Source organism: Salvia splendens, chromosome 1 (genome assembly GCF_004379255.2).
Source record: "Salvia splendens isolate huo1 chromosome 1, SspV2, whole genome shotgun sequence".
Taxonomy (NCBI): domain Eukaryota; kingdom Viridiplantae; phylum Streptophyta; class Magnoliopsida; order Lamiales; family Lamiaceae; genus Salvia; species Salvia splendens.
In genome coordinates, this window is record NC_056032.1 from 11,214,641 (window position 1) to 11,235,295 (window position 20,655).

The 20,655-nt window shown below is 39.8% G+C and overlaps 2 protein-coding genes and 1 long non-coding RNA gene across 3 annotated transcripts; all 3 read right to left on the reverse strand.

Moving 5' to 3' along the window:
- Positions 1-734: 734 nt before the first annotated feature.
- Positions 735-2,438, reverse strand: LOC121795718. The gene is made up of 2 exons (XR_006049614.1): positions 1,124-2,438; positions 735-1,036 (listed from the first exon to the last, which is right to left on the reverse strand). It is a non-coding gene; the product is annotated as an uncharacterized LOC121795718 (long non-coding RNA).
- A 13,503-nt stretch (positions 2,439-15,941) lies between these two features.
- On the reverse strand, positions 15,942-16,970 carry LOC121795727 (phosphatidylinositol/phosphatidylcholine transfer protein SFH10-like). The gene is made up of 3 exons (XM_042194326.1): positions 16,860-16,970; positions 16,406-16,782; positions 15,942-16,327 (listed from the first exon to the last, which is right to left on the reverse strand). The coding sequence occupies exons 1-3, from the start codon at positions 16,918-16,920 to the stop codon at positions 16,244-16,246; spliced, it is 522 nt and encodes a 173-aa protein (XP_042050260.1). The 5' UTR covers positions 16,921-16,970; the 3' UTR covers positions 15,942-16,243.
- Positions 16,971-17,042: 72 nt separating this feature from the next.
- On the reverse strand, positions 17,043-19,620 carry LOC121795721 (phosphatidylinositol/phosphatidylcholine transfer protein SFH3-like). The gene is given in 11 exon segments (XM_042194314.1): positions 17,043-17,157; positions 17,159-17,196; positions 17,291-17,390; positions 17,510-17,559; positions 17,647-17,748; positions 17,837-17,914; positions 18,145-18,411; positions 18,481-18,580; positions 18,654-18,915; positions 19,167-19,269; positions 19,453-19,620. Coding segments are annotated over 10 exon segments (1,158 nt in total). The 5' UTR covers positions 19,213-19,269; positions 19,453-19,620.
- Between the last annotated feature and the right edge of the window lie 1,035 nt (positions 19,621-20,655).

Here is a 20,655-nt window from a genome sequence, read left to right on the forward strand (position 1 = left end):
TGGAGCACAAAACTGGCGGAGTCACGGTAGATGGTTGGCCAATAGAACCCACTATGTTGGAGCAATAGGATCCACCGGATGAGTCTTGGTTTTGCGTCCTTTGCAAACAAATGCCTAATAGCTGCATGATCAGTTGATAAACACGGTTTTTGCATGATTCTAAGGCCTAGATTTGGCTCGTTTTAAATGTCAATCTTGCAAATTATGTTCTTAAATTGCGTATATTATACATTTTGGTATTTTGACGTGTTTGTTGATAAATTATCGAAAAAGATAGAAAAAGGAGTAAAAATGGCCAAGGTGCAGCAGCCTCTGTTCGAGCCCATCTTCCAACGAGTTTGAAGTTCAATCAGTTCTTAATACATCATACCATTCTCTTTGTCTTCAAAACAGCTTCGTGTGGGTACCTTGAACATCTAAATCGGAGTTCTGTGGAGAAAGTTATGATCATTCTAAGAATGTTGCGCAGTGCAGTCAAAAGCTAACGGAAATTACGCGATAATTAAGGAAGGAAAGAAATTGTTGCCAAATCTCTCCTATTAATTGAAGAATTCGAATTTACCATATTTCCCATTACGTGGAGGATACTTTTTTTTTACCAATTATAAACCTTTTTCAAGCCTATATATACCCCATAACCTAATTCATAATATTCATCTCATAATATTCATCTCAGAGCCTCTGTAATAGCCGAGATCTGAATTCTCGAGAGTTAGTGAAATAAATACCAGATATTTGATAATGAATGAAAGAATTTTTATTTATTTCTTGAGTAACACAACATTTTATTTTTCCAAGCCAAGTCTAAGTTTACAAATATTGACAATGAAGATAAAGGAAATGAAATAAGCTAACTAACTAGTATAGTTGTTTTCATACAAGTTGAAATGAAATAAAAAGGGGGACATCAAGTAGAAACGCTATCATGGAACTACTAGCTTCGGCCCTTTTCCTAGCATGGTTTCGGCCCAGTTTCCGACGGCCCGTTGGGCCGAACCGATGAGGTGGCCACCTAGACGAGGTCAGCCTCTTGTCCCTGCCAAAACGAGCCAATAGACAAAGAAAATGCATAAGGAATAGAGTGTTTAAAACAGCCACTTAGAAAGGGGAAAAGTAGTACCACCTTTCCAGAAATAAGGAAGTGCTTGGGCTAAAAGAAGCAAGCTCGGACGGCACCCTCCTCCAACGGCTGCAAGGGCTCAGAAAGACTGAGACTAACCTTGTACCCTCGTTTTACATCTGCCAATGCCAGGAAAATCAGTCATGGTTGTACACCTGCAATTCAGTTAAAGGTGCTGCAAAAGAAAAAGGGAAGGGAGGGACTCCTGCAGTGGGGTTACAGTTGAGGGAGCAACTGCTCTGATTTCACGAGTACACCACAGTTTTACCCTCAAACAAACAGCTGGTGCAGCAGATACACCCTGCACTTCCAGATACTCCAGCCTATATATATATGGTGCCCCCCTTCAACCACACTGCCTTAACACACTTTCTAACCGGCATTATAGTAAGATTGAGAGTGAGAAGGAGGCCGAAGCCTGGGAGCCAAAACTTCACAGGGCAACGCAGGAAGGTAACACCCCCTTCTTCCTTGTCTCCAACTCCATCATGAATCATGTTAGGAAATCACGATATGTTAGGCTAAGAGAACACCGTTAACCCTCACAAATAAATGCTCACAAGATGAGAGGCAGCATGCTTAGTACGAGTAGTGATCTTAAACTGCAATACACCATCGATCACAAGTCACCCAGGTAGAAACACTAGAATCAGAAGCAGCGAGCCACTGTTTTTCCACGAAGAAGACAGCAGCTTGGCAGATATACAACATAGCACCTTAAGATAGGACTTAGAGCTCCTATGGCATAGCAAGCATTTTTTTTTCAACAATAAACACAAATCTAACACCATCATTTGGACCATCATGAACCGAACCCGCTGTAACTAATTTGAAAATACGAAAAAAAGGACGTAACAGGGAGAAGAGGACTTACCTCCCGGAGTGTTTCGGGGCTGCTGTAACAGCAGCGGCATATTAACCACAGCGGCGATGGCGAACGGTGACGGTGGCGGCGACGCCGTGCCGTCTTGAACCAGCAGCGCGAATCGGCGGCGACGGCTGAAGCCTCGCGAGGCGACGGTGAGCACTGCTGATTCCGGCAGCTGCTGTGCGAGCACCGGAGATGAGATGACGGCGAAGCTGTTTCCTTCCTCCGGTCTAGACCCTCATCTCAGATGGTGGATTGGCTTCGTATTTTGATTTCTCCAAATTGGGAATGCAAGGAGAAGACAGAGAGAGGCGAGAGAGGGGGAATTCAAGAGAGGGAGGAGAGGCGGGATCCGGAACAGTGGCGATGGAGCTAGGGTTCCGCCCCTTCTTCGATTGGAAATTGATTTGAATTGGGGGAAAATGTGAGGAACAAGTGAAGGAGGAAGAAAGTGACGGGTGGGAGTATGAAGGATTTGGGCCCTCTCCCTTTTAAAATTAGTTTGGGCCGATTTAAATTAAGAATGGCCCAGAGGAATAAAATAAATTGGGCCATAGAAAAGAAAGTTGGGCCTATTTAATTAAGGGATAGTATTCTGGGCCTGAGAATTTAATCACTTGGACCATTAATTTGGTTGAAGTCATTATCTTGAATAAATTCAAGAGTATAAAGAAATTATTTCCCTAAGCCACAGAAGAAGAGAAATTATTAAGCCGTGTGGAAGTAGTATTCGATAAATAATTAAAGCGGACTTTATTAGTCATAGAAAGTATTTTAAAAATACTTAAGATAATTCAGAAATTTAGTATACCCCGCACAGTTCGGCCAGTTTCCGAATAAATTAAATCGCCGATTTAATTACAGAATATAGATTTCTAAATTTTAGAAAGAAAGAGATAAAATAAAAGAGCACACGCTTAGACATGCATACATGCAAGAGAAATAATTACTTAAAGCCTAATTTAAGTATATTAATTTTGTAAAGGAACGTCGTCGCTCGACGAGTAATCTCAGGACAAGGAAAGCACCCGTTTTGCAAGAGTTTAAGCAATCGAGGTGGGCTTTCTCTCATGTCTTTTAAAGCGTGTTTTATGTGAAAACATGATTATTTGAATGAGTTGTCATGCCCAGTTTTTGTTTTATGATTGCCTATCTGTTGGCTATGCCAACCAGTTAAATCGAATTCGGGTCCCAGTAGGGCCGCAAACCCTACTCGGACTAGTGTAAACACTGGGACCGTGAGCTAGCGCCAAGTTGGCCGGTCCAGGGGCCGTGAGCTACCGCCAGGTTGGCCGGCCCAGTGATCGTGGAATGTGGCCACATTCCCGATTCACGCAGTTTGACATGGTATATCATCAGAATTTTAAAAGACTGCAGTCTATTTCAGAAAGAAATAACAGATTTTAGTGACCGGGACTTGTTTTCAGAAAAACCCCGCGTTCACTCAGCTTGGTTGACAACTAAAAGAAAATAGTTTTCGGCATAAGCCCACTGAGTATATCAAGTACTCAACTCTGCATATTGTTTTCCTTAATGTGCAGGTTGATCGGTCGAGGCAGAGGAGGTGTTGGGACAGAAGACTAAATAAGTAGAAGGATAGCTGGTGTAGTATATCTTCATACATATTACATCTGTCTTGGTACTCTTCCGTTGCGTAAACTTAGACTTGTTTTTGTAAAGACAATGTCCAAGATTTCATTCTGATTCAGTACTATGTTATCTTTAGCACATTCAAACAATGTTTCCTTGAATTAAGTTATATTCATGATGAGTTGAGACAGCTTCAGTAAGTTTTAGTCGCGATATAGCTACACTTTCTTTGACTAGGGAGATATGGTAGTGACAGCCTCCTACCCTCTCCATCTCTATACTTCTTCCATCCCATATTCCACACATATTATCCTTCAATCTTCTGTTGGAGCGGAGCTCTGTAGATCCAGGGAAGAGAATATTTAAGACTACATCATTCAACCTTGGGCTTTATTTTGTTTTTCTTCATGTCTAGTACTTTTTGTTGTTTTTACTTGTCTATGAGTATTAAACATCTTTTGTAGAATTTTTGGTAAACATGCTCTGATTATATGTTATTTATTCAATTGTTTTTCCTTGTTAGCTCTTGTAGTTATTTCGAGTTCTCTTGTGCTTATACATATGTTTGATTGGCCATCTTATGAATGCATGTGGATTTTACTACAAGAACTGAGAAGTGAATAGTCTAATTTGAAAGAGGAGAAGTTGACGTCTTTGCTAATAAAATCGAGAGATTTAAGCCTTTGAATGAAGCAAATTTATCTTAGGAGCTTTTAGGTGTTGTTGCCTTAGTTCTAGGAAGGAGACTTCGGTTCTAGGTAGCAATCTACAAATTGTATGCTTCGAGAGAAGATATAGTTTTACATATGTGATAGCTTAGTAACTCTAATTCCTTTGGATATTAGCTTTTGATTGTGGTTCCTAAAATTCTACATTCCTTAGCCTGCTTTATATTATTTGTTTTGGCGTTTTTAGTTATTTATTTATTTCTTTTTGTCTAGTTTATAAATCAACCCAAAAATCTTGTGTCTCTAAATAGTAAATGACGCTTAGTATATGATAGACAGTTGCAATCGTATTCCTTGTGTTCGATATCCCGGTACTGACCTTTAGCTATACTAGATCTACGTTGTATACTTGCAAGTATTTTTAGTGCTAATAAATAGTGCATCAAGTTTACTGCTTCACTTTGTGGGAGCTCTTGATTTGGCAGCGGAGATTCCAAGAAGGAACAATAAATTTTTGCCTCTTAAAGATCCGGCAGATGAGGAAGAGAAATAAAAGAAGAAAGATGAACTTCAAAGTTGGTCCTTAAAGACTCTGAGTTCACATGCAAATTAAAAACATGTAAAGCTGCGCAACTTGATCAAGTTAGACAATAGATGGTTCAACTCGGCTAACAACTACTGGTCGTTAGGTATGCAAACAGAGAACTCAGGGCATTCAAGACCTTAACCCACAATACTATGATTTAGTAAAGGGAAGTAAGGTTCGAATCCCTTAGGGACAGAGGCGAGTTGAGTTGTGTTTGGGACATTGGGAGGTTGGCTGCGGCCACGCTTTTCAGTGGGTTAAGTTTAAACTAAGAAACAAGAACTGATCAACTTGCTAAACAGAATTGATCAATCTAGACTGGATAGACTCAAAACGAAGGAATATCTGACTTGATCAACTAAACTAAGACCGGAAAGGTAAAGTAACTAGGGACCACTGACACAAATAGGCGTACTACTAAAAGCTGTAAACAACGAAAAGGTGACAGTGACTTCTATTCTAACGAACTACGACCTTTTTCTTCGCTAAGCAACTAAATAAAAACACTTACAGCAGATCTAAACAAAGCAAAAAATATAAAAACATAAATCAAACAAATCAAGCACGGATCCATGTAAATTTGACGTAAAGAAAACAGATCTAAAGTATCTACCCTATTCTCATGCAAGTTGACGAACTAAAACGTAAATCTACCTACGGGAAATTGAAAACAGAACAACAAGCAAACATCAGCACAGAATCTAACTCAGAGGTCAACTAATCTACACTAACATGCATCGCAAACTCCATCTAAACTCAGATCTAAGCTTGAACAACTAAATTATGCAAATCTAACTTTGAATCAGAATTGAGCTCAGACTAAACGAAAGCAATGAAAGCAGAAAACATCAGATCCAAAACATCGTGCATTAAATACTCCATTTCATAAATGATCTTCAATAAACACAACTAAAGCAGAATCCAAAACAAAGATTTAAAGATCGATTAACAAACAGAAAGGTAACTAGAGTAGCAACTAGGAGAAAAACATAAAAACAACTAACCTATGGAAAAGGTGAACTAAAAACAGAGTATAAATTGTTTTGACCCCTCGGGGGTGTAAGGAAAACACAAACTACGAGAACTTCTTGACAGATCCAGGTCCCTCCTTCCTTGACGAGGAAGAAAAGATGAAAATAGAGGTAGAACGACAACTCTGACTGTTGCTAACTCGTTTGCTCCATGCTATGAAAAAGTGTGAAGCGTGGAATGTGGTGAAGGAAAATGATGATGGTGTCCAACTCCTCTTGTGTGCACTCTCTACTATTTATAGGATGGTATTGGGCCCAAATCCCTAGGGTAAGCTCAACCTGTCTTGACATTAATGCCCTTGAGATGGCATCTTTTCTTCTCTCTTCTATGACTCATCATCTATTGAGGTGAACTCCACTTGATCAACTTGTTGTCTAAGCAGGCTTCATTACTTGTCCGCAACTGATCAACTTATCTTCGATTCTGATCGTTTTTCGCTTCTTTCCCGAGTTGATCAAGTTGTTCCTGCACTTTGCCGCTTCAACACTTTATAGTTCCTGCACACTCAAATTCACCACTTTTTGCGCACATTATCAACCATGTTAGTGCAATAACCCCTATAAAACCATACTTGTAACGAGTCATGTCAGAACTCAAGTCGTTGCCTTCACACCTCAAGTATGCATTTCTTGGAGAGAATTAGACTTATCCGGTAATTGTCTCTTCATCACTTACTCCTACTGAACTCGATAAACTGCTGAGAGTACTTAGGAAGCACAAGGGAGCGATAGGGTGGTCGAATTTGGGCATCAAAGGGATCAGCCCTACTGTCTGCATGCACATGATTGTACTAGAAGAAGGGTCCAAGCCTAAAGCCCAAAATCAAAGGAGGCTCAACCCAATAATGCAAAATGTGGTCAGAAATGAGGTACTGAAGTGGTTGAAAACCGGGATCATATATGCTATCTCTGACAGGGATTGGGTGAGCCCTACCTAAGTTCTAGCCAAGAAAGGTGGAATGACCATGATACAAGGTGGCAATCACGAGATGATAACCACTAGATTGGTTACAGGATGGCGAGTTCGCATAGACTACCGAACACTCAATGCAGCCACGAGGAAGGACCATTTCCCTCTCCCGTTTATTGATCAGATGCTCATCAGATTGGGGGGATATGATTACTACTGTTTCCTCGAAGGCTATTCTGGATACAATCAGATATTGATCGCTCCAGAGGACCAGTACAAATCAGCCTTTATTTGTCCGTACGTTGTCTATGCCTTCCGGAGGATGTCTTTTGGGCTGTGCAACGCCCCTACCACGTTTCAGAGATGTATGATGTCTATCTTCCATGACATGGTGGAAGATATCATGGAAGTCCTCCTATGACCATTGCTTGGATAATCTGACGAGAGTATTGCAGAGGTGCGAAGAGACTAACTTAATGCTCAACTGGGCGAAGTGCCATTTCATGGTACGTGATGGTATTGTGCTTTGGCACAAAAATTTTGCTGCAGAACTTGAAGCTGATAGAGCTAAGATCGTGGCAATTGAGCAGATGCCACCACCATCTAGTGAGAAAGCCGTGAGGAGCCTTTTTGGGACATGCGGGCTTTTACAGACGATTTATAAAAGATTTCTCCGAGATAGCTCGTCCCCTGTCCAATCTGCTAGCCAAGGATGTAAAGTTCAACTTCTCTGCAGAATGTTTACACGACTTTGAAATTCTGAAAAAGGCGTTGGTGAGTGCTCCCGTACTTATAGCAGATTGGTCACAGCCTTTAGAGATTATGTGCGATGCCAGCGATGTGGCCGTGGGTTCAACATTGGGGCAGAAAAGAGATAAGGTGTTCAGGGTGATTTATTACGCAAGCCGGACTCTAGATCCAGCTCAGGCGAATTACACCACCACGGAGAAGGAGATGTTGGCCGTGGTATATTCTTTCGATAAATTTCACCCATACCTCATTGGAGTGAAAACCATTATGTTTACAGATCACGCCGTCATTCGTTACCTGTTTCCTTAGGTGGACGCCAAGCCTAGATTGATTCGCTGGGTTCTCTTGCTCCAAGAATTCGACTTGGAAATCCGGGACAGAAAGGGGTATGAGAATGTGGTAGTCGACCACTTATCTAGATTGGAGCACTGCTTTGAAGGGGAGAATTTGAAGAAGCCTATAAATGAGGAGTAACTGACGAGCATCTCTTCTATGCTCAAAGCTCATCGCCATGGTTTGCAGATATTATGAACTTCCTAGTAGCCAAGGTGGTCCCGGAGGGCCTCAACAGGCATCAAAAGAGGAAGTTCTTTCACGACATCAAATACTATTTTTGGAATGAGCCGCTCCTATTCAGAAGGTGCGCAGATACGGTCATTAGAAGATGTACTCCAACGAGCAATGGGAAGTTGTGATCAGAAATTGCCACTCAAGTCCAACCGGAGGTCATTTTGGAGCCAACCGGACGGTGATGAAAGTGCTTCAATGCGGATTTTATTGGACAAGCATTTATGGAGATTGTCAGAATTTCGTTCTCCACTGCAATGAATGCCAAAGAACGGGGGGTGTCTCCAAGAACAAGGAAATGCCGATGACTACCATCATGGAGATAGAGCTTTTTGATGTGTGAGGGATCGACTTCATGGGTCCATTCTCACCATCCTCCGGCCATCATACATTCTTTTGCCGATTGATTATGTTTCCCGATGGGTGGAAGCAATCCCTACTCCGGTCAATTCTTCCAAGGTGGTGATTAACTTTGTGAAAAAGAACATCTTCACTAGATTTGGAGCGCCGAGAGCCTTACTTAGTGATGGGGGGTCCCACTTCAAAAACAAGTGGTTGGAAGTCGTGTTGAGCAAATATGGTGTTAAGCATCAAATCACTTTCCCATATCATCCTCAAGCCAATGGTCAAACTGAATTGGCCAATAGAGAAATCAAAGGCATCTTGGAGAAGACGGTGAATGCCAACAGAAAGGATTGGGCGTTGAAGCTCGATGATGCACTTTGGGCGTATAGGACGGCTTATAAAATGCCGATCAGCATGTCACCTTACCAGTTGGTATTTGGGAAATCTTGTCATCTTCCGGTGGAGCTCGAGCACAAGTCATATTGGGTTGTGAAACAGTTAAATGCAGATTAATAAAAGGCGGGAAAGGAGAGGCAATCTTATCTGAACTTGCTTGATGAGTTTAGGAATGAGGCGTTTGAGAACTCTGCACTCTACAAGGAACGTCTCAAAACATATCATGATAAGATGATCGAGAAAAGGAAATTTTTCCCAGGAGATTTGGTGCTACTGTTCAATGCACGGATGAAACTCTTCCCCGGTAAGCTCAAGTCAAGGTGGTCCGGACCTTTGAAAGTCAAAATTGTGATGAAGAATGGAGCTTTGGAGCTTGAAGCTGATGATGGGAGAATGTTCACGGCCAATGGTCAAAATGTGAAGAAATTTCACACTATGGAGCAGAAGGAAGAGGTATTCCGGCTCTCGTTGGAGGCCTAGTGAAGCACTATGGAGATGTCGAGCTAACGACTTTAACCAAAAGCGCTTTAGGGGTGGCAACCCCTAGTAGGTAACTTTATCGCTTTCTGTGTGATTTTAAGTATGAGTTTTGTTTTATTGTTTTTGGCATGTTGGTTTTCTTTCTTCTTTTTGTGCATGAATGTTTATTTTCTTTTCATTAGTTTTTTTCTTCATTCCTTAGTTGTCTTGTTGGAACTTAGAGTTGGTGTTCTGCTGTGCTCGGTATTAAACTTGGTGCAAGGATTTAAGAAGGGAAAAATGCAGATTTAACCAGAAAAACACGCTAAGAAGTTACACCCGGCCGGGTGAGATTTTAGTAAAAATATTGTACCCGGACGGGTAGGATGAAAACCGAATGAAAATTCCAGAGACAGCTACTTGGCGGAGATAGCTGCAGGGGTACGAGCGCTTCAGGTGCAACAATGGAACGCAGATGCCATGGCGTGGAGAGCCCAGTATGACACCCGGTTAGACAACTTTGGGAACCGGTTAGATCACTATGGGGAACAAATTTAGCACCTGCACACTCGGCTCGACGCTAGTGATGCAGAGCACCAGGCTTTCTACCGGGCATACTACACGAGGTTCCCACCGCCTTTGGAATAGAGGTATCTCAACCATCCACTTTTCTTCAAACTTATTCTATCCTCTGTTTTGAATAAATTTGGGGGCGTTCTGTCGTGAATTGGTTGCTCGTTTCTCCACTTGTTTAACGGATGCGTACTTGAGACTATTTTGCTTTTATTTTGCTTATTTTGTGTCATTTGGTGTAAGTCCCGTCTGTGGGACTCGAATTTGAATATGGATGACTGTAAGATAATTTGTGCTAAGCAATGGATTGATAGTTGATGATGATTGTTTTGTATTGAAAATTTTGGTTAAAATGGTTAGGGACTTGCGTGATCGACTCATGATTTAATTGTGAGTGAAGTGCATGTTTGCTTGGTCAATGCTAATCCCTGTGAGATTTGAGCCGTATTTCTTTGTGTGTGATTTGATTGAGTACTTGTCTTTGTTTCTAGAACTTGCTCCTTGCCATGTCGAGTCTATATAGTGGATATGAACTTAAGGGATGAAGTTAGGCATTCTTTGATTACCCTCATACACTTGTAAAATCCCTAGTTATCCTTCATAGCCAAAAATATGTTTGATTGTTGGAAAGCAATGTTTTAAATCACTCTCTAAAGTGAAAGCTTGTAAGAAAGGGAAGCACATTGTCGTAAGTGTTCAAGGAAGGGGTGTAAAAAAAGGAGGTATAAGCTAGACGAAGTCTAGAAGAAAAAAATGTTAATAAATAAAAAGTGTGATAAGGATATGAATAAGTGGATCTTGGAAGTTAGGAGGAAGCTTGATGAAATCTAGCTTATGTGAGAGTTGCATTGGTGAATGGTTATTGTGGAGATATGTGGTTCAATTATATTCTTCAGTCACTATAGCCTAAATGTTCCCTACCGTCCAAAGAGCCTACATTACAACCTAAATAAAGACCTTTCTGATCTTAGGTTCACTTTCACATCCGAGCAGAGGAGACGTTTGACGTTGAGCAAGCCCATGGTAAGCATTGCAAGTTACTTGATTTGAGTGTTTATATTACCTCTTATACACTTGAGTGAGAGGGAAGATTAAAAAGAGAGAAAATCACGCTCCCTAAACCTTGTGAAAGCATTGACATCAAGTGATATACGAGACAGTAGCTTCAATTAATGTTTGGTTGATTTTTTTGTATGTTTCCTACCTTCGAACGTGTTTTGCAAAATTTTCTGAAGCAATATATCAATCCCACCTCTATGCACGAGTTTGTTCTTCATGATTTCTTATTCTTATTTGAGGACAAACAAGAGTCTAAGTTTGGGGGAGTTGAGGGTTTATTGATTTATTTCAATCTTTGTATTTATATGCTTTTAGTAGTTGTTAGTTTCAAAACCAAAATTCTTGATCGTCTGGATAGTAGTTGAAATTTATTCGTGGTACTTAGGTTTACACTTAATTGTCTATGTGGGATACTATATACTCTTGCCTGCTATTTCTACGATAACCCCGTATACTTGCGGGTATTGTTTGGGTAAAATAAAGTTGAGTCAATAATCCACGTGTCAACTACATAAAACCCATATATTAATAAGTTCAAAAACCAACATTTATCAGATACATATTTCAAAATATTCTGAACAGTAGTGGGACCCTCTCACCACTCTATATACTATATTTTTATCTACATGCAACAATGATGAGGAGGAGAAGGTTGTAAAAACGCATCAGCCACCAAACCTGATAATGCGTGCAATTCCTACGACTCACGTCAACCAAAAAAATTCACTGATATCTTAGTCCTGGAAAAAATAATAGTGGTTTATATGAGCCACAACTCAGTGCATATAAACCTTACCTTTAATTCCACAACCCAAAAATCAAACATATTCTTTAACCAATATATATAATAATAATCAACAAAATTAAAAATAAATCCATATAGATATGCATATGCCACCCTGTTCAATTTATTATTCTGTGACACTTAAGTACCCAACAACCAAATTAGTCCAGCAAGTGCTCAACCAAGTGCTCATGCGAGTCAAGAGCCAGACGCGCAGAGGGACCGACCTCCTCGTCGTACTACGGAGACAACTGCTAGGCCGAGCCGTGCTGCTTCGTAGTCAAACCATGTTCGGAAAGCTCAGATATGTGGTAGTCGTAAGACGGCTGATTGAATTGGCCGTCTATATGAAAATATGGTTTTGGTGAATGGCATTGCAAATATTGAAACTTAATGGTTTTTTGGTGTAAATCACATACAGTCTGCGTTTCTAGCCTTCACTATTTGGGTTGCAACTCCTTTTTGTTTGTTTTTGCCCATGGAATAGTAAAGGGATGTGCAGACTGATTATGATTTTGGTATGCATTTATGTAGGATTGCATACATAACTTAGGAGTACCCCGTATGTGCTTATGTACTTAAACCTTCTTCTGCTAAAATTGATATTATTTTGTGGCATCCACTACGGCTCAAATTACTATTCGTATGAAGTATGATATTATTTTGTGTAGTAGTCTTTGCCATCTTCTGATATTACTATTACTATTAGTACTCAATATGATATTATTTTCTGAATTAAATGTGAACCCCCGTATGTACACAGTATGATATTAGTTTCGAATGATGTTAGTTTCGTATGATATGTGTAATTCGATCAGTACCCAATATGATATTATTTTCGTATACTACCTCTGATATTATTTTCTATTGCCGTTAATACGCATTCATATCATTCAAATCATGGGGCCTAGTGGATTCACTGGCCTGACACCAGAGCTTCGGGAGGTGATTAAACCTGTACCCGTGCCTGGACCCAGGAGCTGGGGGAGGTGAAAAATCCTGGACCCGTTCCTGCGGGGCTGGTGGACCCATTGGGTCCCACCTTGACAACGAAGCACAGCTTGGTAAGACGCTTCACCTCCGACCGTTAGGCCGGGGGTCCGAGTCACTTCGGGGGGTAGGTGGGGAACCACCGTCGATCCTCCTTTGAAAAAAAAAAAAAAACTTCCCCAACTTCCAACTTCCAACTAACTCATTTAATGATACATTATCAACTAATATAAACACCTGCACAACCCAATACATACGCCTAAACACAACAAAATGGAGAAAAGCAGAAATCCAAACCCACACGTTGGTGGAAAATTGTCGGAGGAAAAGTTGAGAAGTATCTTTGTAAGATTAAAGCGACCCCAAAATGCAAACGAAACGAAGCCGACACCATTCAAAACTGAGTTTCACGTCTTAGCACAGGTCTCAGAATCTATTCAAGTAGATGCCCAGTAACATCCATTTAAGTAGGATGCCCAACATGATCCATTACAGTAGCCACTATAAGTTTATTAGGTACGATTAGTTTTATTTCTAGATTTCGAGCATTACCAAACGTCAGACATTTCGAATGAAAATGCCCATTTCATACTTCTACTTCCGACAACGTGATTTTCATATTCTACAAAAAATTTTGAAATCATTTTTTCAATCAAACTACAACATCACCAACTACAAACTTCATAAAATTCATACTTAGAGCATCCACAGCCGTGCTCTTGCCAGCGGCACGGTTGTGGGCCCGGGCGGTACTATTCATGCCTGCTCTCTGGCAAGAGCACAACACCCACAACTGTGCTCTTCCGCAAGGACGAGCACAATTAATATAAAATTCAATTACACAAAAACATTTCCATAATATTAAAATTCATTTAAAACCCACAATAAATATTACAAATGACAAATAAAATTAAACATTGCATAATTAAAATCCTAAAAATTAAAAATTACATAATTAAAATCCTAAAAATTAAAAATTACATAATTAAAATCCTAAAAATTAAAAATGACACTACTCGTTGCCGAATTTCGCCCACATGTGGTTGATTAGGTCTTCTTGTAGTTGATTGTGGATTCGAGTATCGCGCATTGTGTGTCTTGTCTCGATCCTCTGGCCAACCGTCGTATGCTCGCCTCGGCGTAGGGGAGACCTCACTGTTGAGCTTCCGGCTTCGTCCTCGTCGTAGAAGCTAGCCGCCCTCGGCCCTTCGTCGGCTATAATCATGTTGTGTAATATAATACACGTGAACATGATGTCGGCGATATTATTCACGTACCACAGCCGAGCCGGGGCCTTCACAATGTTGAATCGAGCTTGAAGGACCCCGAAGGCTCTTTCGACATCTTTCCGCGCTGACTCTTGACGCTGCGCAAAAAGAACCCGTCTCGGGTCGTGCGGGTTGTGGAGCGTCTTCACGAACGTCGACCACCTTGGGTAGATACCATCGGCGAGATAGTAACCCATGCGGTATATATTTCCGTTGATGGTGAAGTCGATCGCCGGTGCTACACCATTCATCACATCATTGAAGAGTGGTGACGAATATAGCACATTCAAGTCGTTGTTGGATCCAGCAACGCCGAAATATGCATGCCAAATCCATAGGCGGTAGTCGGCGACCGCCTCAAGGATAAGCGTTGGGCCGCCGCCTTTGTGACCGCTCAAGTGTTGCCCCCTCCAAGCAGTCGGACAATTCTTCCACCTCCAATGCATGCAGTCAATGCTGCCAAGCATTCCGGGAAAGCCATGGACTGATTCATGAAGACGAAGCAACCGTTGGCAATCATCAGTGGTGGGTGCTCGAAGGAATTCATCCCCAAAAGCAGAACGAACGCCCTCGCAAAAATTCTTTAAACATAGGATTCCAGTGGACTCACCGATATGCAAATACTCGTCGAACATGTCGGCCGTTTGCCCAGTAGCGATTTGATCTGGTTCGTTGAGGAGGAGGAGCAGGGGTATTCGCCGCGACATATGCTTCGTAAGCGGCACGATGTTGTTCGTAGTATTCTTGTTCTTCGCGTTCCGCTTCCGCCATAATATGGGTGAAATCCATTTGAGATTTTGAGTGGGTGATGAATGTGTTGATAGTTTGTATGAGAATTATGAATGAGAGATGAATGAGAGATGATTTGATGTGATAAATGGATGATGAATGTGTGTATTTATAGATGATTTTGGGGAAAAAAAAAATAAAAAAAAATCAAAAAAATTCAGAAAAAACGGGAAAAAAACGGCCATATTTTTGGGATTTGGAAAATATTTTTTTTTATTTTTTAGCATTATTTATAATTAAATACCGATTTTTAAAAAAAAAATAAAAAAAAGTTTAAACACAACGGCTATGCCGTTGACGAATGGGAGCGCGCCACGTGTGCGTCCGCTGGCACGGACGTGCTCGATACATCGAGCAGCGCCGTGCCAGCGGCGCGGCTGCAGCGGCGGCGGTCCTGCGCCTTGCCAACGGCGCGGACGGCGGTGGCGTCTTTCGCCACCGCTGCGGATGCTCTTACACCTTAGAAACGCATAATCAAATAAAATTTAAGCGAATCACAAATTTCCCTAAAACTCACGAACTGCAATCTATCTATCAAACCTACTTGCTCAAACCTACGATAATGGCTACAAATGAAACAAACAACTTCGTCCTCTCCTCCAACCCACCAAATGAAATCTTCGCGCCGAATCGGCCCAACCAAGTCAAAATCCACACAATTCGGATAACACCACCGAAAATAAACCTTGCCCTTTTTCTCGCAACATTCCATTTAAAGTCGAGATTTTGCGTCGACTTTTGCAGAAGGAAGGGGAGGAAGAAGAAGGGAAGAGAGATAAAAGAGAGAAGGTGAGAGTATTTAATAGAGGAGAGAAGGTGTGAGAGAGAGAAATATAAAAAGTCAGACAAACCTGCACAAATCATTATTGAGCTGACACAACCTGAAAAGTAAAATTTTGGAAATGACCAAATTGCCCAAACCCCCCAAAAGGGTATTTTCGACTGAAAAAAAGCTAAAAGGACTATTTTCGAGATAAACGCTTACTCTAGGATTGTCTAGGGATATTTTGAAAGTACAGGGACTAAGGACGAGATAAACGCATAGTCCAGGGACTGTTTTCGAAGTTCACTCCTTTTCTTATATAGTAGTTTCAGAAATATTGCATATAGCGTAGATACGGTCATACCTTGGTTTTTGCCTAGAATCAATCAAACATGAGTAGTATTTAAAGGACTTTCGTACCAATATTAAATGCAGAAATATAGAAAATATTTTAAAAACGAAGATGAAAATCTTTCAATACATATTCTTTGTAGGATGCATGAAATCCCTCTGGAATTTTCAATTTGTTTTTGGACCCCGTCATGCTGTAAGCAAGAGCAGAGAATGCTGAGGTCATCAATGAAACTCTCAGCCTATAAATTGTAGTGTAAAATTCCAACACAAACAACATAGAGTTCTATTTACATAAGATTACAACAAGGTCCGAAAAACATAAGAATTATAGGAAATGGTGTTCGATGCAGCACAACACCATCTCTAAAAATAATCAAAGCATGTTGTAATCTTCTTCTTCTTCTTCTTCAATGAAGGCAACGAGTTCCTCTTCCCGAACCAGGGCATCCTCCAAAGTCTAAAAAACATTAACATTTTAGGCTTATTTGATGCAATATTGCAAAAACTTTTCTGGTCTAGGATTGGATTTTAGTACCTTTATGGTTGTAGACAGCTCTTGCTTCAGCATGTCTATGCGTTGCAAGGAATTGTTTAACATCTCTTCCTTTTCAGGTGGCATAGTTGTGGACCTCGTGCTGAGGATGATCACTTTCTCCTCTAGCTCGTTCATGCGTTTCATCATGATAATGTAATCCTCGTTTGAGATGGTTTCCCTAGGCGAGTTTGAGTCGCTATCACTATATATGGAGGAGTAGAGGGTGGCATTTGTGAGTCCTTTTGGCATGGTTCGTGTCATACGAACCATAGTCACGACTCCCATAACAATAGTCATTACTCCATTCAAGATATGGTTGCTAATTATCTCAGAAGGCTTAAGAGAGTGTTTTGCAGGAAAACAACTTGAGGATGCAGCTAGAAAAAGAAAAGAAAAAAGAATTAAAATTTCAATGTATAAGTGATTTTCCAACTTAAGAAAGATGATTTATTACCTTTAGCAAAGTTTATTTGTTTCTCTGTTTTTTTATACAATGGTTGTAACAGGCATATCATTCATGGGCTTGTCTTTCACAGTCTCACATGCACTTAGTGGTCGTTTGGTCACCTGTAATAATGTAATAATATGAGACAATATAAAGTTGAAAACATCAAAAAACCCTTGAATTGAAAACTGATTAATGTCTAAAACAAATTTTGCATAATCTTTGAACTTCTTCTTCATGAACATGGGAGATGTGTGAATGAGTAGTATCATCATTAGCAGCTCTCGGGGATTCATTGACGGGTGAAAGAACGGTTTGTGCATTTGTGTTCATTGTTTCGGACCATCTTGCAATAAACATGTAGGGTTTTAAGATAGTTAGTTGAAGTGAAATTAAAAACAAGAATATCAACATATATAGATCGATGAATATAGACAAACCTTAATGATGTCAGGGTCATTCCAAGGTCCCTTATCAGAAACCATGCAACCACCTTTATCTTCACAAGTGCAAGTTCCACCCAAGAACTCTGGCAACTCACTGATACAACCAATCATCAAATATTATGATAATTGAACTATTGAAAATTTGATTTCAATAAGCTTCCTTTGATGGAAAACAAAACTTCATTATTGTTCAAAACATTGAGGTAACTTTACCTCGCGTCAATGATCTCAAGAAGCTTGCTCTGATATTTGTTACCCAAAACCTAGTTAAACAAAACACAATAATTGGTTAGACGAACATGCATGATGTTTGACGTTGTACCAAAGAGATGTAGATTAATTCAACTCACATGGATCTTAGATGTGGTTTTAGGATCGAGGAACGATTTAACTGTACTCCACAATAGCCTGAATCCAGATCCTGCGTTGATTATGTACATGCGACATAGAGTCTGAAAGAAAGGAAAAAGTTTAATTTCAATCTAAAATAAACTACAGGAAAATGAAAGGAAATGAGCCAGTGAAGGAAAGAAGGAATACCTCAGGGTAGTTATTACCATCAACGCCTTGAAGGGTCTGAATGAGTTCCCTAGCAGCCTTATTACAACTTTTCAGTCCCTAAAACCAAAGATCGACTTTTGTGAGAATTCAATAATCCTTTCGAATGTCTTTCTCATTATAGATCAATAATCGTCACACACATCTTATATTTCTCATTGTTCCTAAATTGAACACCATCATATATTTTAGTTTTAAAGGCTTGATATATTACAGAAAGTCAGTCATATGTGGTAATTCTCTTTCCATTCATATCAAGAAATTTCGCTACGAAGGATTCCCTTACTTACCACTCCTTGAACATCTAATATGGTTGTGCTCTGATCAATGTGTTTTTTGGCTGCGATGGAGCATGCTGGGAACTTATCAATGAAGGTCCTCTCAAACTCCTGAACATGATATTTGAGATAGCGATCCAATGAGGTAACTTGCAGGAGCTTGGTCGAATCAACTTGACCGAGCTTCTCAATGTAAACGGGTCTTCCATCTTTGTCAACACCATGATGCCCTTGTGGATAGTATTTAACAACCTCGTCCCTCTCCTTGAACTCAAATTCCTGCACAATATCATCATTTAGAAATCTAAGATTGAGGTATCTTCATATCTAATTACAGTACGCCGGTACCTCCATAATGTTGTCAGAACCAAAGTCTTTCCTCCATTGAATCATGTCAGCCCACATTTGCTTTGTTTTCTCAATATTGAATTTCCTAGCCTTCAAAAACCTGTTTCACCAAATGAAATTTCATGATTTATGGTTAGTAGCTCTTCAACTGAGACGGGAAGTGATGAAGTTACCTAAGCAACATATGATAGTCATCATGTTTAGCAGGGAGCAATTCTTCGAAGATGAGAACCTGACGCAAGGCGTCTACAGCTTGCAACTCCTCAGCATCACGCTCATCCTCAAAATCTACAGAGATAACTCTGCTGTTACTACGACCCTTTTTAGCTAAGGAGTGCCTGAATTTGGAAGAGGCGCTGATTGCCGCCTTCTTAAAAGACCCATGTTTCTTTTTCCTCTCATCCTCCGCTATATCTGTTTCAATTTTCTCAAGACCTGCAACATAACACTTACATCACCAACCAACCACGCCTACCAACATCCTTTATCATAATTTAAGAATTCAAAAAAACCAATTTACCAACACTGTCACAATTCTTGTTTCATCTATTCATCAGATTTTCTTACCATCTTCAATATCAACATAAATATACTTCTTTAAGTGCAAACAAGCCTAAAATTCAAGTAACTTCTGCTTCGTTTACAAAATTCAATTTAAATACATGTAAGCAAGAATTGGGACTCACTTGGCCTGAATGGGCGTTCAACAACGTTAGGAATGTTGCCACTCATGACTACAGTTCCTAAGATTGATCACTTAACATCAACGATCACGAAAATGCAGTTTATCTGCGATTTTCCAAACAGATCATAAAAAACACAAACATAATATCTTTTATTCACCCAAAAATTATGTCAAAAAAAGGTAATTCATTTACCAATATACCATTGCAATCCAAGTGCATTTTCAAAATAACACAAACATTATGCATTGCATCAATTAAAACTGATGAATACAATATGTATACATACCTTCGGCGAGAAGATAAACTGTACCCACCAAGAATACGAAAAAGATTTCGAACTCCAGACACTGTTTTTGAGAGAAGAGAGAGATATAGATAATAAGGAGTGATGGAAAAGAGGGAACCTAATATACAAGTGCCCCAAAAACATGGAGGACCGCTACTAAAATGTAAAAATGAGGACATTAATATCGTCTTCATCACCCTCATCACAACTTACCTTATTATGAGTCAAAGGTCCCCCATTATTTTTTCAATTCCGCATAAAAACAATGATTGTCCATAATTAGTCCTTTGTCTCCATTCTTTTTATTATCATCTTATAATATATAGTATTTCATAAATATAATTCACCACACCATTTATGTAGTTCGCATCGATCTGTACATTCATAGTCAAATAATGCTTAAAATATCCATTGATATATTTCCTTCAATTCGATCTCTTTTATGAGGACATCTAATTGTAAATTTATTAGCTACTACTGTTGGCTAAGGCCTTCGCCTGTATGTGAGTGTGTGTAAATGTGGGGGGAGGCGTAGGAAGTAAGTCATTCTGATAAATGCATGGAGAATTTGAACAACATTAATTCATATTTAGTTCATTGTATTCTAATAGTTTTAATGTCGGACCATTGATGGAGGGAGTGTTGGGACTGATCAGGGCTTTATGAACGTTATCAATTTAAAAAACATAAGCTATTTATTTATTTATAAATTAAAATTTATTTAATATTGAATAAATTATTCCTCTTCTACCTACTCACACAAGGGTAATCTTTCATCTCATTCACAGCATGTCACATCCCTATTGTCTTGCCATTTGAAATTGATACGCATCAAGAAGTTAGAAAGTTAAGTCTAAAAGTCTTATTCTTAAATATTAGAAGTCAATATGTCTATAATGTCACTTTGAGAGTCCTATAAATAAGTACCTATAGATATGAGAGGAGGTCAAGTCTTGAATTTAGTAAAATGACGGTATTACACCGTAGAGCTGCTGGGATTTGGTGCCCCTTGCACAACGAAAGACATACATAAACAACTAAATTAAATCTACAGGTCTATTTGACCACCAATTGCGAAAATCATTCAATAAATATGAGTACACAGCATCATAAACATGAAAATAAACCAAAGCTTCATAAAACTGGAAATAAGTGAGATCCAACGTCAGAGTCGTCAATTCCTCTGCTGAACCCCTTAAATCT